The sequence below is a fragment of the Cricetulus griseus genome, chromosome 5 (assembly GCF_003668045.3).
Source record: "Cricetulus griseus strain 17A/GY chromosome 5, alternate assembly CriGri-PICRH-1.0, whole genome shotgun sequence".
NCBI classification, from domain to species: domain Eukaryota; kingdom Metazoa; phylum Chordata; class Mammalia; order Rodentia; family Cricetidae; genus Cricetulus; species Cricetulus griseus.
Window position 1 is genome coordinate 169,457,327 of NC_048598.1, and position 20,720 is coordinate 169,478,046.

Below are 20,720 nucleotides of genomic sequence, written 5' to 3' on the forward strand. Positions count from 1 at the left end.
AATTTTAGACATGAGAAACCATAGCACAGTTTACATTTTTCTCTGACTTATAATAACCTTTTTTCTGATTTTTAACAACTTTCCTCTGACCTTTTATAACTTGCTTTGACCCTCCATAACTTTCTGTAACAATCTTCTCTGCTATGACTTGCTTGCTTTAATTTTCTATAACCTTTTAGTTCATTTCTCTGACTCTCTTACACATTCTTAGACAAGTTTCCTTTTTCCTTTCCCTCTTTATTATTTAAGTCTCCTACATTTTTTTTTTCATTTCTCAGTTAACATCAAAATTTTATCAAAGTCCTTTTTACAGTTCTTAATAACTTTAAGGCCATTTAGATGTCCGGATCAGGCCAGATAAGTTTATACGCTCGAGCTGAGGAACAAAGAGTAATTCATTTGCGTTTATGCACATCAATTACAAAACAAAGGCCAAACAACACAGAACACAGAACAGGTTTTCGCAGCGCAGTTTCGACAGAGAGTCGAAAGAATTGAGAGGGGGGTCGAAGAAGGGGGCCCTCCTTCTTCGTCCCCAGTAAAGATTGCAAATCCCTCAAGCCAAGGGCCTTCTCCAAAGAGACTGGGAAGATGTCCAGTCATAGATCTAAGTTCAAAGTACAAATCCCTCACACCGAGGGCTTCCCAAGTTCAAAGTACAAATTCCCCACACCGAGGGCTTCAAACGCTACCAGGACGTCTCCTGGAGCCGCGGTCGGGAGTCCGAACTCGTCAGTTCCTCTCGGAGCCGCCAAATACAAATGTACACAGCTGTATACTACAAACGCAAGCGCAATTTACAAGACGGACTCAGACCAGACAAGACAAAACAGCGGATCCGCACAACACTTACCTCCCAGATGTGGGTCGGTGGTCCCTGGGCGGGTCTCGATCCCGGACGAGCCCCCAAATGAAAGACCCCCGAAGAGGTACTTTCGTAGAGGGAGACCCACACCCAGGAATCAGCGAGGCCACGAACTGGATGTAAAAACAAGAGGCTTTATTGGAGACGCAGGTACCCGGGGCTACTTAGCTTCTGTGTGGCTAAGCGCCCCGAGCCAAGGGAGAGGTGCCTTTTTATAGAAAAAAAACACTAGCGAGGAACAGGGATTCTATTGGATGGTTCAAATGAGGCACAGAGCCATTCCAGATCAGCATATTCTCAAGGTCTGGTGTCTGGTACAACAGACTTGATTCCTCCCTCCGCGCCCAGGTGGCTGACCTTGGGACGAAGGTTCCCCAAGGGGGGGGGCGTGGGGGCGAGGGGTGCCCTTTTCCCGCTCGGCCCCAGCCCCGGGGCGCGGTGCCAGGGCAGCCCCGCCTGGGTGAACCGGCTTGGGAGGGAAAACGGCAGCCGGGGGAAGTGGAGGCCGGCGGGGGCAGGGACAGCGGGATGAAGGTGAAGCAGGGCGGCTCTGCGGCAGCTCGCAGCTCCCGGACAAGTATCGCCCGCGCTGCACTCTCCAGCCCCTGGCCGTATCCTGGCTCTGCCCTGCTCAGTCCCCGACGCGCTGCCCTAGGTCAACTGCTCTTCTCAGCCCATCCCGGCTGCTCCAGAGAGAACACCCAGCATCAGCATAGGCGGGGGGAGACAGAGAGGCAGCGGGCCTTTCAGTTGAGCACTTACTGCTCGTATAGAGGACACAGGTTTAGTTTCCATTTACTACCATAGTGGCTCACAACCATTTGTAACTCCAGTTCCAGAGGATATGATACCCTCTTCTCATGTCATAGGCTCATGCTTGCATATGGTGCACATACACAGTCTCAGGCACACATGTGTACATATAAAATGAATAATTTTAGATACTAAGATACTCTTAGTGCTCATTACTAAAAGGATCTGGTATGAGGGAATTGGCGACAAATTAAACATGGAGAATTTGTTACTAGCCCAGAATGCTCATAGTGGGGCATAGCATTTGCTGAGATACAAGAAAATTGAAAGGAGAATAGAACATTAAATTTGAAATAGCAAATATGTTGAATAATCACTAAATACATATGGAGTTCTCATGAGAAGACAAAGCAGGATCTTCAGTATACTCCCTTAGTCTTCTACCAAAGAGGGTTTTTTGTTCTCTCTTCCCCTCTCCCAGGCAGGGAGCTAGTGTCTAATTGTTTTAAGTCAAGGATTCTGCCAAGCCATCCTACAATGCACAAGACAGCCCCTAACAACACAGAATAATCAGGTGGAGATGTCAGCATTAATAACTTTGGTGCATTTTGAGCAGTTTTCTTTTGAGGAGAAGAAGACAGGGACAATGAGGAAGAGAAGCAGTGAAGAGAAGTAACCCTGTGAAGGAATAGCCCAGAGAAGCCCAGAGAGGACACAGTGAGGCTCACAAGGCACTTTTAAAGATATGCCTTAGGGCACCTGACTCAGCAGTTCCAGTGTTCACACCCAGATTTACCCCAAAAGAAGTGCTTATGCCCATTCATCCCTCACTCAGTGCAACTAGTAATCTTTCGTTTCTGTGGGTTTCCCTATCCTAGATATCTCACAGAAATATAATCATTTATTATATGACCTATTATGACTAGCTTCTTCTACTTTAAATGTTTTCAGGGTTCCTCCATGATAAACCATGTATTAGAATTTTGTTCCATTTCTGTTGCCAAAAAATGTTGATTGTCTGCATTTTACCTTATTTATAAATTGGTTGATATTTGATTATTTTTACTTTAGATTACTTTATGAATGATACTGCTATGAACATGTGATTGTGTGCATACATCTGAGTAAATATGCATATTAATTTCTCTTGTATATAACTGTGGGTTTAATTACTAGGTTACATAGTTGAATTTGCATTCACTTTTGAGGAACTCCTAATACAAAGTGATTACTCTATTTTATACCTCCAAGAGCTATTTTGAACACTCATGTTCTCCAGTCCCTTGCCAACGTGTGATTATGTATTATTCTGTATAGCTACTAGTGGATGGGAATTCAGCTTCTATAGCTACAAAACTTCATAAAAGACTAATCCTCATTAATAAAATGAGCTCCAGTTTTCTAGCAGCAATCTCTCTGTAATCTTAATTTTAAAAATTGTACTGGTCCAGGCCATAACTTTTATTTTTTTCAAAAAGTTTTGTTGGCCTTGAATTCCCCTGCCTTAGTATCCTTGAAAGCTATGACCACAAACATGTACCATATGCCCTGAAGCTTGTGACATAAATGCCCATTGCAGTGAGATTAATATTTTGGATAAGCTCCTACCCTCAACTTTGCTTTTACCATTCTATTCTCCAAATGCCTTCCTAGGACCGTTACACCGCCCCTCCCCTTTACTGCACTGAGCCCTTTCCTGCAAGACTGATGCTTGGGTTAGTTTTCCACATTGTAGGTTAAGTTGGATTTGTGGACTCTTCCAAATGCTGATTGTTTTTGACATAGTTATTATAGGAAAAGAGGATTTTTTTCTACTGTATATACTTAAATGTGACTGTTTTAGAACATAATTTGATTTCAAGTTAGAAATATGCCCTTGCTGTAAGTAAAAATAAATGAGTTCTTTAACCTGCTGTCAAGAGGTCTTAGGTTGACTTCGTAATTTGTATAATGGGTGACAACTTTAACAAAGCAGTATTGCCTTTTATAAAAATTAGAATTGCTAAAGCTTTTTGAAATTCTATTTTACTACAAATAGAAATTGAAAAAGTGGGGTTGAATTTAATTTTGAAATATATATATATATATATATATATATAATATATATATATTATATATATATGTATATATATATATATATATAAATATTTATCAAAAGAAAGGAGAAAGAAAAGGTAGCAATTGTTTTTCTGGTGGTTCATTTGGATTATAGAACAGCAGAAAGATGCTTTCAGATCTATCTCCTAAAAAGCCAGTGTTACATATGCTTGAGACCTGTGCCAGCTCTGCAGTGAGTTACGCTATGTCCTGGTCAGGTTTGCCTGTGGATAATAATGTTACAGAGAATTAGGTTATAATGGGATCATCATGAGAGTAGTTGATGCATGGGTTTTAGATAGAGATTAGTTTAATAAGGTAGTCCATATCCCTTCCCTTAAAACTATGTATTTAGAAGTAAAGATCAAGAAAGGGAAGTTCTTAATATTATTTCTTATCGCTCTCCCACACAAAATATAATCATGGGCAATTTCTTTTTAGAAGACTGAAAAATAAGATGACGACTATCTCTTTCCACCTCTCATTTCCATGGAGGATGGTTGTGAAATATGTACAAAGTTTTTTTCCTGTCTTTCCTTGCTTTTAAAGGTATTACTTATTTGAGTGTTTAAATTCAGAAAATCCTGTTGTCAGTTGCCAGCGTTTTTGAGGTTACTATGATAGTGTGTCAGCTGACAGGGCACATGGGCATTTGGGGTGCACATGCCTCAAGGGCCCATCAGCCATGGATCTGAAAAGAGATCATCTTCAGAAGGCTAGTTGGAGTTAACATTGAGGTGTTATCTCTATGGAGATTTCTTGTGCCTGAAGTCCAAAGTTTTGCTTAACATGACCTGAATACTTCATACTTTGTCAGCAGGATATGCACTTCTTCCTGGTTAAAAAAATTAAATAATAAGAGATACAGTTTGTCATCTTGGTATGTCTTTGTATGTTGAATTTTTACAGCTCTGTACTCAAGGAGATGCAAGCCAGGTAATTGGGCCTCTCACTGAAGGACAGAAGAGAAATGTAGGAGTGGTGAATTCCCTGTTTAAGTTGTACCAAGCAGTAGCAAAGGTAACCTTTATCTTTATTTTACAAAGATAAATATTCAGAAAGCCAACGGATGCTGAACTTCTAAGCCAGGTTTGGTGGTGCTTGCCTATAATCACAGCACTTGAGGGGCTAAGGCAGAAGCTTGGGGGGTGGGGTGGGGAGGCATGTGGAGGCCAGTGTGTGCTAGATAGCAAAACGAGAGAAAAGGAGCAACCACAACAACAAAAATCAAAACATGATCTTTTTTTCTCCTCAAAACGTGATCTTTAGCACTAATTTTCATGTGTTATCTCATATTTTGTGGTAATTTTTTAAAAGTTCTTTCATCGGTTTGTATTTCTGAAACATGTATTTTATACATTAATAAAATATATTCTGAAGAATTACCAGGTAGGTGTCAGAAACATAAAAATGACAAGATACGTTTAAGGGTACACAACTCACTTCTTTTTGTCATTTTTCTGTTGTACCAGAGGCCATTAGTATGGTTCTAGTAAGCCTTATTTCAATGTCCTTATTAACATTTGTATTAATTTATAGAAATGCAAACATCTGAATTTTATATTTTAAATATTTGTGAAAACAATAGTCAGCTTAAAGTGAATGTTTTTAAAGAAATAAGTAAATATGGCATTTTCTGACCTTTATCTTATCAGTAAAATTGTATTTCTAATGATTCCACTGTGAAATGTCTGTTTGCTTTGTACATAAAAATTTTCAGTGAACTAATTTTTAAAGCAAGTATGAGATATTATTATTATTATTATTATTATTATTATTATTATTATTATTATTATAAAGTAATGATAATATTTTAATTATCTTTGGAGAAGTTTGTCATATTATGGTAAAAATTAGTGTTTACAAAAATAAATGACTTACGCAAAATTGTAACTGCATCAAACTCTGTTCTAGGTGGTTGCCAGTCAGAGCTCATTCCCATCAGCAGCTGAGCAAACTGTCACATCAGCCCTAAAGGTGAGTAGATTTAATCTTTGACTTTATAGATATCAAAGCAGTCCTAAAGTTGTTTGGCCAAGTAGAAGATAATTTCAGAATAATTCAGTATGACCTATATATACCCAGAGTATCACATTGTTAATTATTCTGCAGAAGACACACACACACGTTTGCATTTTCCAGAATTTAAAAATGTGCTCTCTTGCTCTCTATTATAGGTTGTGTTTGACTTAAGACAATTGCATATACAGAGGAGTTTTTGTAGTATTTCCTGTTATCTTGTAGAGTTTCCTAGTAACATCCCAAAACAGTGGTTCTTCACCAATTGACTTGTCCCTAAGTGCTATTTGACAATATTGGAGACATTTGGGGTTGTCATAAGTCAAGGTGGGATTCTACAGAAATCTAGGTGAATGAAGGCCATGTTCTAAGCATTATGTACTTAAAAGACAGTCACCCCACAACCCAGAACGAGTTCCAAATGTCAGGAATCCCAAGGTTTCAAAATCCTACTTCTGTAGGAAAATGTAAAGCTAGGGTATATTCTCATTTTAACATATGCCAAGAGAAGATTCCTCAGGAAGTTAGGGCTTGTTTGTTTGTTTTTGTTTTAAAATAGTGTAGCCCTGACTGCCCTGGAAATCACTATGTAGATAAGGCTGGGTTTGAACTAACTGAGCTGTGCCTCCCAGTGCTAAGATCAAAGGCATGTGCCACCATACCTAGCTTTTAAGAAGTTAATTAACATTAATTTTTATGTAAGATTCAGAGACTTAAGTACTTACAGTATAAATATCAACCAAATTAGACATTCTGATGACAGTAATAGATATCATTCATTTATCACCACTACTTGCCAGACACATGCATAGGCATATACTTAAATAGTATAGTAACCTTCAAGTTATATAGTATTGTTTCTATTTTGTATTAGAAACAAAGAATTCTCATAGTCATAAGCCTGATAAACACAGGTCTTAGTGGCCCAGAAGACGTGCACCACTGGACTTTGCTGCCTTGACTCACTCATTACCTCATAATTACTACTCCATGCCTATTACCAGATTCTCTCTCTTTTTTTTTTTCTTTTCTTCTTTTTGGTTTTTTCGATACAGGTTTTCTCTGTGACTTTGGAGGCTGTTCTGGAACTCACTCTAGGCTGGCCTCGAACTCACAGAGATCTGCCTGCCTCTGCCTCCCGAGTGCTGGGATTAAAGGCGTGTACCACCAACGCCCGGCTCTATTACCAGATTCTTAAACCTGACAACCTTTTCATCCCATCTCACTGTCTAATCAGCTATAATCTTGGTCAGATTATACTCTCCTTGCCTTAGTTCCCAGATTTATAAAATGCTACAATATACCCATGTATGATAACAAATGTAAACTGTTAGATTGGTTTTAGATCATGAAGAAAAAACCTACAAATAAACACCAGGAAAAATGCATTCAAAGAGGAATTGAAGAAAGAAAGCACATCGGGAGAATCTGTCACAAATCTTAAAGGAAAGGAGAACTTGAGAAACCAGATATATATAGTCCATAGGTTCTGTGGCTGGGGCTACACAGGTGCAGTGCAGACATATATTCATGTGTGCAGAGGTCTGATGTGCTGAGAAGGAGAGGAGAGACACTTGCATATTTTCACGTCCTCCTTTTCCACAGTGTGTTGATCTCATTACTAAACATTATGGAAGCTGCCATAGTAAAATCATTGTTTTTAGTAAAAGTTTTTAAAATTATTGATTATCATACTGTAAGATTGGACCAGAATAACAAACCTGAAGGTTCTGCAACTCTTGGATGCCAGCACGGGACAGATGACCATCATTTCTTTGCTCCACATTGTCCTATATCTTCTTATGAGAGCTAGCTAACACTTTTTTTATAAATACAGGCATTGCATTCTAATAAGCATGGGGATAAGTGGCATTTAATCACTTTGGCACAATTATTCTGATCCATTTTTGGTGAGTTTGTCACATTGCAGATAGTGACTATGTTGCTGGATTCATATATAGCAATGCCTCACATCTCTTATTATGTGGGTTTGATGTTCCCTAAGAGAATATTCCAGATTGTTGAGGCTCTGATATTTTTATAATCATAGCTATTTTAGGAAAACCCTTTTAAAATGTGTAACAGACTTCCTTAGTTTGTAGACAGCATATGGAATGTAACATGATCTCCTTTCATTTCTGTGGGTAATTATTTATCCATGCCTATCTTTGATATCCTGGCAATCCCCAAGATGCTCTCTGTTGCCCTTCTTTTTCACTGTCCTAAGTGGAAGCCTCACCCAACTATGAAGGTTTCTATTAGTTATTTAAACGGAAGAGTTTTATTTCTTCCTTTTGGTAATTATGCTGTTTTTCCACATCCTATTTCTCTGGTTATGACCACTCCATTAACTGTTCCTGACCTAAAAGAATTAATTTCAAGGTCTGTGAAGAATTGTGCCAGTATTTTGATGGTGATTGCATTGAACATGTAGATTGCTTTTGGCAAGATTGCCACTTTTACTATGTTGGTCTACCTATCCAAGAGCATGGTAGATCTTTCCATTTTCTAATATCTTCTTTAGTTTCTTTCTTTAAAGACTCAAAGTTCTTGCTATACAGGTCTTGCACTTGTTTGGTTAGTGTTACCCCAAGATATTTTATATTGTTTGTGACTATTGTAAAGGGTGATGTTTCTCTGATTTGTTTCTCAGCCCATTTATCATCTGTATATAGTAGGGCTACTGATGTTTTATTGAGTTAATCATGTATCCTGCTACTTTGCTGAAGGTGTTTATTAACTGTAGGAGTTCCTTGGTAGAGTTTTTTGGGTCACTTTTGTAAACTATCATATCATCTGCAAACAGTAAAAGTTTGACTTCTTCCTTTCCAATTTGTATCCCCTTGATCTCCTTTTGTTGTCTTATTGCTCTAGCTAGAACTTCAAGTACAATATTAAAGAGATATGGAGAGAGTGGACAGCCTTGTCTTGTTCCTAATTTTAGAGGAATCATTTTGAGTTTCTCTCCATTTGATGTTGGCTGTTGGTTTACTCTATATTGTTTTTATTATGTTCAGGTATGTTCCTGTTATCCCTGATCTCTTCAGGACCTTTATCATGAAGGGGTGTTGGATTTTGTCAGAGGCTTTTTTCAGCATCTAGTGAGATGATCCTGTGGTTTTTCTTTTGCAGTTTGTTTATATGGTGGATTACATTGATAGAGTTTCATAGTTGAACCAACCCTGCATCCCAGGGATGAAGCCTACTTAATCATGGTGGATGATTTTTCTGATATGTTCTTGGATTTGATTTGCCAGTATTTTATTGAGTATTTTTGCAGCAATGTTCTTGAGGGATAATGGTCTGTAGTTCTCTTTCTTAGTTGTGTCTTTTTGTGGCTTGGGTACCAAGGTAATTGTAGCCTCGTAAAAAGGGTTTGACAATGAACCTTCTGCTTCTATTATGTGGAACAATTTGAGGAGTATTGGTATTAGCTCTTCTTTGAATTTCTGGTAGAATTCTGCTCTGAAGCCTTCTGGCCCTGGACTTTTTTTTTTTGGTTGGGAGACTTTTCATGACTGCTTCTATTTCATTAGGGGTTATAGATCTATTAAAGTTGCTTATCTGTTCTTGATTCAGTTTGGGTAAGTGATATCTATCCAGAAAATTGTCCATTTCCTTTAAATTTTCAAATTTTGTGGAGTACAGGTTTTCAAAGTATGACCTGAAGATTAACTGGATTTCCTCAGTGTCTGTTGTTATGTCCCCATTTTCATTTCTGATTTTGTTAATTTGTATGTTCTCTCTCTGCCTTTTGGTTAGTTGGGATAAAGGTTTATCTATCTTGTTGATTTTCTCGAAGAACCAACTCTTTGTTACATTGATTCTTTGGGTTGTTTTGTCTCCACTTTATTGATCTCTGCACTCAGTTCAATTGTTTCCTGGGTCTACTCCTCTTTGGTGAATTTGCTTCTATTGTTCTAGAGCTTTCAGTTGTATTGTCAACTCTCTGGTGTGACTATTCTTTAGTTTCTTCATGTGAGCACTTAGAGCTATGAACTTTCCCTCTTAATATTGCTTTCAAAGTGTCCCATAGGTTTGTGTATGTTGTGTCTTCATTTTCATTGAAGTCTGTGAAGTCTTTAATTTCTTTATTTCTTCTTTGACCCAGGAATGGTGCAGTTGTGCAATTGTGCATTGTTCAATTTCTGCAATTTGTGTTGTTGTTGGATTCTAACTTTAAAGTGTACTGATCTGATAAGACACAGGGGGAGAACAAGATAAGAGATACCATAATAGAGGGAGCCATTCCAGGTTTAAAGAGAAATCAAGCACTAGGGAAATGTCCAGAGATCTACAAGGATGATACCAACTAACAATCCAAGCAACAGTAGAGAGGCTATCTTAAATGCCCTCCCCTGATAATGAGATTGATGACTAACTTACATGCCATCCTAGAGCCTTCATCCAGCATCTGATGTAAAGTAGAAGCAGACACCCACAGCTAAACACCGAACTGAACTGGAACCCATTTGCAGAGAGGGGAGAGTGATTAGTAAAGGGGTCAAGACCAGGCTGGTGAAACCCACAGAAACAGCTGACCTTAACAAGGGAGAGCTCATGGACCCCAGACTGATAGCTGGGAAACCAGCATAGGACTGATCCAGAACCCATGAATGTGGGTGACAGTGAGGAGGCCTCAGAAATCTATGGGGCCCCTTGTAATAGATCAGTACTTATCCCTACTGTAGGGGAATGGACTTTGGGATCCCATCCCACATGGAGGGATACTCTCCCAGTCTAGACACATGGGGGAGGTCCTAGCCCTATCTCTAAGGATTTGACAGACTCTGAAGACTCCCCATGGAGACCTCACCTTCTCCGGGGAGCAGAAAGGGTATGGGATGGTAGGGTGTTAGTGGGGAGCAGGGGAGGAGGGGAGAGAGAGGGAACTGGGATTGACATGTGAAACAAACTTGTTTCTAATTTAAATAAAAAGATGGAGGAAAAATATATGTTCAAAGTGAGGGAGAAAAATGTGTATTCAGCTACTTTATAATTATGCATGGGAAAGTAACTGTGTATAAACATGGTAAGATATATGCAATGTGACAAATTTTCATTTTTCTCTTTCTCAGATAAAGTGTTAAGGTTATTTCATTGCACCAGTATAGATATAAATAGTCATGCATCCTGAGGTAATAAAATAAAGCTATACAAAATACACATTTAGGATAAATGCAGTATGTACATTTTGTATAGTTTTGTTATCAGAAATAAATTTTTTGTTTAAAGATCTAATTTTCCATGTCCTAATTTAATTTTATAAAATGTATTATGTCTTTTAAATTGGAAAAATACAGGGGAATATACTAAATACTCATGAACAGAGACATAGTAAGAAACAGGAATAAAATTTGCATTAAAAAACTTCCAAACTTAAAAAAGAATTAATTTATTTTATTATTTTTAATATAATAACCACTATAAGGTTTGTAATATAATGATGCTACTTTGCAGTTTTTCATAGATGACCTTTGCCAAATTAAACAAATTGTCATCCATTCCTAATCACTGGGACTTTTAAATAATCAGTTTTATTGTTGCAATCGATAGTCTTAAACCATTGAATTAAAGTGAAGTTTTGTCCCTTTATTATGTTAATAAAGTACATTACAGTAATTTACTCTAAATCTCATGCAAAACACTTGTCTTGATGTATTATTACCCTTGTTATGTGTTTCTGGGTTTGATTTACTTGATTTTTGTTAAGAGTGCTTGTTTCTCTATCCACAAAGGATCTTGGTATATAATTTTCTTCATCACTACCTTATTCGTTTATCAACTTAATACTAGTCTCAGTAAATGTTTAAAAGGCATTTATATTGCATACCTTTTTCCTCCAATGATAAGTTTTATTACTGAAGCTATCTGAGTTCTACTTTTCTTGGTAGGAAAGTATATTATTATCTGTTTAGTAGATAAATGACTATTTGGGTTATTTATTTACCTTTTAATGAGTTTTGAACTATGACTTCCCAGGTATTAGTCTATTCATCTAAGTCATCTAACTTGTCAGCATAATGTGCCGGAGTCACTTGTTACCCTTTAATGTTATAGGACACTTCGTGACAGCCTCTCTTTCATTTTAATATTATTGACTTATTTTCTTTTTAATATTAATCTAGTTATGATTTTGCCAACTTTGTTGATTTTTTCCATAATATATGTATTTTTTATTATTTAATTTTTTATTATTAATTTTTTTAGTTCATATTAGGAACAAGCTTGCTTCACATGTCAATCCCTCCTCCCTTTGTTGATATTTTAAATTACAAAAAAAAAAAAAAAAAAAATGCAGTGCCAGTAAAGCCCAGAAGAGGTTGTGAGATCCCCTAGAACTACAGTTACAGACGGTTGTGAGTGACGATGTGGGTGCTGGAAATCAAGCCGAGGCCCTCTAGAAGAGCAGCCAGTGTTCTGAACCAGTGAACTGTTTCCCCAGTCCCTCTGCTTTGTATTTAAAGGCAGAATCTCTCACTAAATTTGGAGCTCATCCATTGGCTAGACTGGCTGACCAATGAAGCCCAGAGTTCCAGCTGACCCTGGCCCCATTCCCATAGGAGCTTTTCATGGATACTAGAGATCCAAACTCAGGTCCTCACCCTAGGAGGCAGGTATATTACCAAGGAACCCATCTTCTGAACCTGCAACTTGCTGTCTTTGACTTGTTTCTCAGGGTTTTGCTTTGTTTGGGTTTTTTATTTTGTTTTGGTTCAGAGTTCTTGTTAATGGTTGTTAGACCTTGAAATAGCCAAAATAAACAAGCTTGTACATCTTCCTTTGAAGCACCACAGTTCTCATCCCTTTTATCTTCATTCTGCTTTAAATTATGTTGAAATTTCATTTTGTGATTTCTTCCTTCATTCTATGAATGATTTAGAAGCTCTTTTTTTATATTTCCAGGGTTTTGTTGCCATATTTATCTTACTGATTTCTAATTTAACTGGTGTCAACACACAGGTTTTCCATGCTGCTTGTTCTTTGAAATTTAATTAGTCTTGTTTTCTGCCTTGTATTTCATATACGTGTGTGTGTTGTATTTTGAATGGGTGCAGCAGTGGATTTAAATGTAGCTTTTCTAACTTGGAATATGGATTATTTATAAATGAACTTTGTGTGCATGATGGTAATTTATAATCTACTGTTGTTGATTGTAGTGTCATACCATTTGACAGGTTAATAACAAGGTTAAAGATATTCCGTGTTTTTGGGCATTGGTGGCACATGCCTTTAATTCCAGCACTCAGGAGGCAGGGGCAGATGGATCTCTGTGAGTTCGAGGCCAGCCTGGTCTACAGAGGGAGTTCCAGGACAGTCTCCAAAGCTACACAGAGAAACTGAAAAACCGGAAAAAAAGAAAGTGTTCCATATCTGGCACAAGCCTTTAATCCCAGCATTTAGATGTAGAGACAGGTGGCCTGCTCTACAGAGCGAGTTACAGGACAGCCAAGACTAGACAGAGAAACCCTGCCTTGAAAAACAAACAAACAATACCAAAATTCCATGTCTACTGACATTTTTGTGTTTGTTCTATCAATTGCTGAGGTAGAGTCAAAATCTTCTAAGTATATACTTTACTTTTTTGGCTTTTGTTTATTTTGTTTTGTGGGGGTTTATTTTTGTTGTTGTTCTTGGTTTTTATTGTTTTTCAAGACATCGTTTCTCTGTGTAGCTTTGGTTGTCCTGGAACTGACTTATGCTGGCCTCAAACTCTGCCTGCCTCTGTCTCCCAAATGCTGGGATTAAAGGTGTGTGTCACCACACCTAGCTACTTATTTCTATATTCTTGTGTCCTCGATTTTGAAACTGTTGATGGCTGTGCTGTTGAAGGTCCATTCATACGTATTTATCATTATTCCTTGACGAACTGACAATTTCACTGTTAGAAAATACCCCTCTTCAGCTTATTGCTTTGCACTCCATGTTAGCTAATAATAGTTTAGTTAATCTAGTTTATGTATGATAATGTTGTTAGCATAGTATGTCTCCTATAAAATTGCTTTGAATGACTGTGTATTTTTGAATTGCATCTGTATAGACAGTATATAGCTAGATCTTGTTCTTTTCTCTTTGTGAGTAATCTCTGCCTTTGATTGAGTATTTAGTTCATTATTAATGTAATTGTTGCCTGTGTTCTACTTAAGTGCATTGTTTACTATTGGTTTATATTTGCCCTTCCCCCTTTCTGTCTTCTTCTGGACAGTTACATCCTTTGTGTAATTCTTTTAGTGATTCTTTTCTGTGTTATCATATATGTATTTTCTTTTTTGAATATATTTTAAAAGATTTATTTATTATGTATACAGTGTTCTGCCCACATGTATGCCTGGGGGCCAAAAGAGGGAACCAGATCTTATTATGGATGGTTGTGAGCAACCGTGTGGTTACTGGGAATTGAACTCAGGACCTCTGGAAGAACAGCCAGTGCCCCATGTATTTTCTAAATATTAGAATTACTATTTCATTATATCATATAAGGTTATATACAATTGGGAAGAGGAAGTAGTTCTATGAGTGATTGCCCAGCATGTGCAAGACCCTGGGTTCCAACTCCAACAAAGCAAAAAAGGAAAAAGAAAGAAAATTTGTAATTATCAAAGCACATTTGTATCTTTATCCACTATAAATCTCTTAAGGTAATGCTGTAGTTGTTGTTTTAAAGTATATCCATTTAAAACTAATTGTTTCAAGACAGGGTTTCTCTGTGTAGCCTTGGCTGTCCTGGAACTTGCTTTGGACCAGACTGTCTTTAAAGTCACAGAGATCCACCTGCTTCTGCTTCTAACTGCTGGGATTAAAGCATGTGCCACCACCACCTGGCTAAAAAATGTTTTAATGAGCAATATTTCTACATTTAGCTATACTGTGCATTTGTTCTTGAAGACTTCAGTTTCCTTATATACCAATTTTGTTGTATTTTATCACTTTTTTCTTTTCTGTTTTGTAATGGTGGAGGAGAAGGTTTATTGTAGTTATGAGAGAGAAACAGCCAGAGGCAGCTGGAAAAGTCCAAAGTGGATATGACCAGCAGACTGAGCGGGGCCATTTAGGGAGATGGGGAAGGGGAGGCTAGGAAGCAAAAAAGCCAAGAGACCAAAATGGACTATGTACCAAAATGGCTGGGTTATATAGGGGTCAGAGATGCTGGGGGAAGGGAAGGCCCAGACCAGTGCCTGGGCCGGAGAAATTTGGGGAAGGAGATGGGTATGTCAGTCTGGAGGACTTCAAACATGTAGACACTGAGGAATGCTAGGAGAAGCTGATAGCCAGCTTTAGCATTGTGTGCTTACGGGCACCTCAGTTAGCCCTTGGTCCTTGGCTGAATACTTAACATTTCAGCATTTTTTGTTATTGGTTAGAGGATGATATAATCTCTTTCATGGCTACTTCTGGCTTCAATTGGGGCATCTTTGTCAAGCTGGAATGATGACCAAAGGCTAGCCTGGGGACATCTATCTCTGCTTGTTGCCCACTGGGTGCTGTTTGCTTGAGCTCTCTAGGACACATTGGGAAGGAATATCTGGGGTGCCCTGTTGGCAGCCTGGGAGGCATCAGCAGTTGACTTGCAATCTGCTGGGACTGATGTGTATCTTAGAGAAACAAGCTTCCTCTTTCTCTCCCCCAGAGTACCTTTATTGAAGAATTTTTTTTTTAACTAAAATTAGGGTCTTGTTTTCTTTTAGCTCTTTAAATACACTGTTTTGTTATTTTCCCATCCTCCATGATCTCCAGTGAGATGTCATCAGTTTTTACCATGGGTTCCCATATGGGGTTTTCTTCTTTCCTCAGCATACACCATTTTCTCTGTATCTTTGGTTTTCAGTGGTTTGACTTTGAAATAGCTACTCACATTTCTCTTCATAATTATTCTATTTGTGATGGCTGATTTCCTCAAATCTATAAATTTATGCTTTTCATGATTTGAGGTACTGTGGATTCTTTTCTTCTCTAAATAGGTTTTATGTCTCATCCTGTCTTTTTATGGCACTCTTGTTAGCAACCTAGACCTTTTACACCTAGTTATTCATTACTTTTCTTTTTCTCTTCTCCAGATGGATTCCTGTTGAATTCACCATTGATCACTGACTTTCTTCTCTATTACAGATTTTTTCTATTAAAGCTGTCCAGTCAGTTTTAAAGTTCAGATAATACAATTTTTTGTTTAAAATTTTTATTTAGTTTTTGTAGCTTTACTCCCTACTGAAAATTCCATCATCATCATCATCATCATTATTATTTGCTTTACCTTACAGCGGATATTTCCTCATAATTTTGGAATCTGGGTCATTTCAGGTCATGTGTTTTCTTGAGGCTTCATAGAATTTCCTAAGTTGTTGGGCGATATTTTGCACTTTTAGCTTTTGGGACTCTTTTGGGGCCTGCCACCTAACTCCCAAATGAATCACACACAAAGGCTTATTCTTAATTATGAATACCCAGCCTTAGCTTGGCTTGTTTCTTGCCAGCTTTTCTTAACTTAAATTATCCCATCTATCTTTGGCCTCGGGGCTTTTTATCTTCTGTATTTCTGTAGACCTTTTCTCTGCTCCTTACTTCGTGTCTGGCTGTGTAGCTGGGTGACTGGGTGGCTAACCCCTAAAGTCCTCCTCCTTCCTTTATCTTTCTCCGATCCTCAGATCCTTTTCTCCCAGATTTCTCCTCATGTTTATCCTCTCTGCCTAGCAGCCCCACCTATTCCTCTCTCTCTTGCCTCTCCTGCCTCGATATTGGCCATTCAGCTCTTTATTAGACCATCAGGTATTTTAGACAGGCACAGTAACACAGCTTCACAGAGTTAGATAAATGCAACATAAACAAAAGTAACACCCTGTAAAATAATATTCCCTAACAGGTTTTTCTATTTGCATTAATTTTGAATATATCCTGGACCTTGTGAATATTGTATTGTGTAAACTCATAATTTTAAAATATTTCTTATAGGAGTATTGATGATTTTTTCCTTACTGTGAAATTAGTGTGGTCATACTCAAGTTGTATACTATCTTACTTCCATTATTCACTGCCATGCTCACATTCAGTTCACTTATTTTCCCGTTAATAGATGATCTCATGTAGCCCAGGCTGGATTTGAGTTTTCTGTGTATCTAAGATAGCCTGCAGCTGCTAGTCCTTTTGCTGTCATCTCCCACAGTCTGAGATTATACTTAATAGTTCACTTCTTAAAATAGTATTGGCAAGACAGATTTAGTTTATGAATGGGACTTATGAATCAGATGGAGACTAGTGCTGAATTTAAATGTACGATTAGACATTCCCAACTCCTAGCTTTCTCCCTCTCATAATACCCTCCTCACACCCTAGGAGTCTAGCTTGATCCAAATTTCATTACTCTTTTCCATTGTAATAGTGTATAATCCCTTTCACTTAGCACTTAGGAAGTGTAGACAGGAATCTAAGGCCATCTTCAGCTACATAGGGAGTTCAAGGCCAGTTTGGATTACTCAAGACTGTCTCCAAACAACATTATTATAGTTTATATCCCAGAAACCCTCTTCCCTGTCAGAAACACAGACAATGTAAAAAAATAAAAGCATGGCAATCAGTATGTCACGATCACTGACACGGTGCTCTTTCTGATATAACATATTTCATGTCAAAATTAGAAAAAGTAAAGAAGGCCATAGCACATTAATAAAAGACACTCCCTTGAAAAGATTTAACAGTTGTAAATACATATCCACCAAAAGTTGGGACTTTCAGCTTCATAACAAATATGTAGGCACATAAAATTCAAATAATTGGTCCTAAAACAATAATCTTTCATCAATAGTTAGGTCATCAAGAAAAAAGTCAACAAAGAAACAATGGTATTGATGAAATGAAAAGTATCATTAGAGAACTCTGAAAATCCAAAATGAAGAATAATCTAGAAGAATTTAATAAATTTGTAGATACATATAACTTATTAAGTAAAAAGAATATAAACTACTTAAATAGGTCCATAACGATCAACAATATTGAAGCTGTAATAGTCTCCCAACAAAGCAACTTGAAGCTCTACAGATTCACACTTGAATTGAATTGCATCAGACCTGTAAAGATCTAACATCAGTGTCCCTCTAACTTTCCCTAAACTAGAAACTGAAAGGACACTTCCAAATGTATTCTGAGAAGAGATGAACTGAGTAGACAGTTCCCAAAAGAAGAGCTAAAATGCAGTCAGATGTTATCCTCTGCAAGGAATAAGTGAGGATAAGATAAGGTGTGTGTGGAAATGACTAAAATTCAGTGTATGTATGAATGAAATTGTCAAAGAGTTAAAAGGCCAATGAATATATGAAAAATGTTCAGCATCCTTAGCCGTCAGGAAAATGCAAATTATATCTACATTATATTCCATCCTATCACAATCAAAATGGTCATCATCAAGAATAGAAATGACAGCTACTGCTAATGAGGATTTAGGAAAAGATGAACCATCATACACTTACAGTTATGAATATAAACTGTTAGTACCATATATGGAGATCAATATGCAGGTTCCTGAGAAAACTGGAACTACCATACAGCTCAGCTATAGCACTTCCACTCATATTCAAAAGAATGGGATGTAGTGAACCCACAGTCATTTCTGCACTATTAACCATCACCAAGATGTGGAACCAGCCATGGTGCTCATTTACAGACAAAAGGAGAAAGAAAATGCTGCCTTTTTCACATGTAAAGAACGATTTGACATTTTCAGGAAAATAGATGCTGACCCAGACAACAAACATTATTGTTTATCAACTGATAATCACAAATGGACGTTTTTGGCCTTTATGATATGTTTTAAGAAGTTGTTTTCAACTTCTGTATCTGCTGCTTTCAGCAAACGGTACATGTGCATTACTTGGGTCATCTGTGTGGAAGAGTATGTAAGTTAAGATTGCAGCTATGCATTAGCTTAGGTTGTAAAAGTTGGTAACATACTGTTCTCTTAAAGGCAGGTTAAGTAAACCGGCTGAGGACGAAGTAGAAGAGCAGTCTTAAAGGACTTCAAGGTGTATTATGAACTCTGGCTGTGAGGTTCAGCAAACATTTCAGTCTCTTAGAATTTTCAGAGTATTGCATTGCCACAGAGGACCATTTGGGATCAGGAAGGGGACTAGTAGGAATGAGGAGTGAGAGAGGGATAGGGATCAGAAAACAAAACCTAGTTTTTGTTTTCTCCTGGATAGTAACCACTTATCTTTGCCTTGGCCTTACTGTAGTCCTCTGGGAGAAAGGCCATAAAACTTAAGAGCCTGCCTGTGTACCCTAGCTTTCACAGGTCTCAGAACTGCCTGAGTTGTATCTCCTAAGTTCTCCAGTAGGTGCTCTTGTTTTGCATTAGATGTTCCTTCATACCATGAATAAGAAACACAGCTTTTTAAAGATGGTCATTACTTTTCTGTTCCGTACTCTAAGGTCACTTAGCTTTCTTTTCTCAGTATACAGCCAAGCTTATAGGGTACACATATGTAGAGAGTGTTAGCTGTTCTACTGGTCCACTTGTTCACTCATGGCTTTGCAGAGTCTTCTGAACTTGCCTGAGTTTCTCTATGCATGAATTATTTTGCATATAATATAAATTGGAAAGATTAAAAACTCTTTGGAGAAGTAATAACTTATTTGTAAATAAAATCACCTGTCTGATAAGGTCTCTCTTCCTTCTCTTCTTCTTCCTCCTCCTCTTCCCCCCCCTCCTCCTCTTCCTACTCCTCCTCTTCCTACTCCTCGGGCACATGTTTTTTTGTCCTCTAAGTGGCACTTGGCATCAATCTGTGCAGTAATCTCTGGGCTCACTGACTCTCTTGGTTTTTCTCCTGTCTCAAAAACTGGTGACTACCAAATCTAACCAGAACATTCCAGGAACTACAAATTTAAGTACCTCTGTACCTACCTAATAGCACAGCTAGTTTCCACCTGAGCAGCATGGATGCCCTGGCTTGTGGATCTCTGGTAGGATGCTTATCAGCATCCCTGTCCTCCGTAGCTAGATACTGATGATAAATTACTCCCCAGCTCTTGGTCGCCATGCCCTGCTAGATTCTCCCAGGAGTACAACTACCATTGGTAGAGAATTCTCCAGAAACCTACCTTGTGAATTGTCTAACTATTCCACCCTCTAGGAATCACCTGTGTTCTTGCTTTATTCACTTTGGTGAGAAGGAAAAAAAAATCTGGTGATGTTCTGATTTTTAAGGAATTGCTTGTTGCACTTCTTTGAGAAACAAAACAAAACAAAAAAAATGTGTTGGTTTGCTCTTCACTTTATCTGTTCCCTGATGTGGCTTACTTTCTTCAAGGGCTCATTTAACCACAAACGGTTTTGACAGGGTTAGATGCTTGGGGTAGTTAGAATTCTTTAGTGCTACATATTTCAAGCTTTGCGAGTCATAGCTGAAAGTAGTTAGTAGGAGAGGCAGACTTCTGTTAAACTATGTGTAGTCTGACTCTGATAGAATGACTCTGATATGAGAACTGTTAGTCAAAAATGTACCTCACTTAATTTGCTGAGATGTCTTTGTGTTGGTTTCTCTGATTTTGTTTCTCTTTCCCTTTTTCTCTTGGTCAGACAATTCACTCTCTCATGGGGAATGCCATACAGCCCTTACTGACTTCAGTGGCAGATGCGGTCGAGGCTATAATCATCACCATGCATCAGGAAGATTTTTCCGGGTAAAACATCTCCTCAGAACTGTTACTAGTCCTCAGTGTCTTGATTTTCCATTCCCTACCCCTCCTACTCACCACATTCCTTGCCAGCCAGACTTTATTCTTGTTTTATTTTTGTTTGTTTGTTTATTGGTTTTTTGAGACAGGATTTCTCTGTGTAGCTTTGGAGCCTCTTCTGGCACTTGCTGTGTAGACCAGGCTGGCCTTGAACTCACAGAGATCCACCTGCCTCTGCCTCCCAAATGCTGGGATCAAAGATGTGCACCACCACTGCATGGCTAGGCTTTATTCTTGTGATAGCATTAGCTCCTTGCCTCCTCCT

General features: G+C 38.1%; 1 protein-coding gene across 1 annotated transcript in view; it reads left to right on the plus strand.

Moving 5' to 3' along the window:
* Cog5 (component of oligomeric golgi complex 5) overlaps positions 1-20,720 on the plus strand; it is a 321,229-nt gene that overhangs the window by 262,946 nt on the left and 37,563 nt on the right. Inside the window, exons 15-17 of the mRNA XM_027416994.2 lie at positions 4,625-4,735; positions 5,630-5,692; positions 20,298-20,401. Coding sequence (XP_027272795.2) covers positions 4,625-4,735; positions 5,630-5,692; positions 20,298-20,401 — 278 coding nt within the window. The remainder of the gene's footprint in view (positions 1-4,624; positions 4,736-5,629; positions 5,693-20,297; positions 20,402-20,720) is intronic.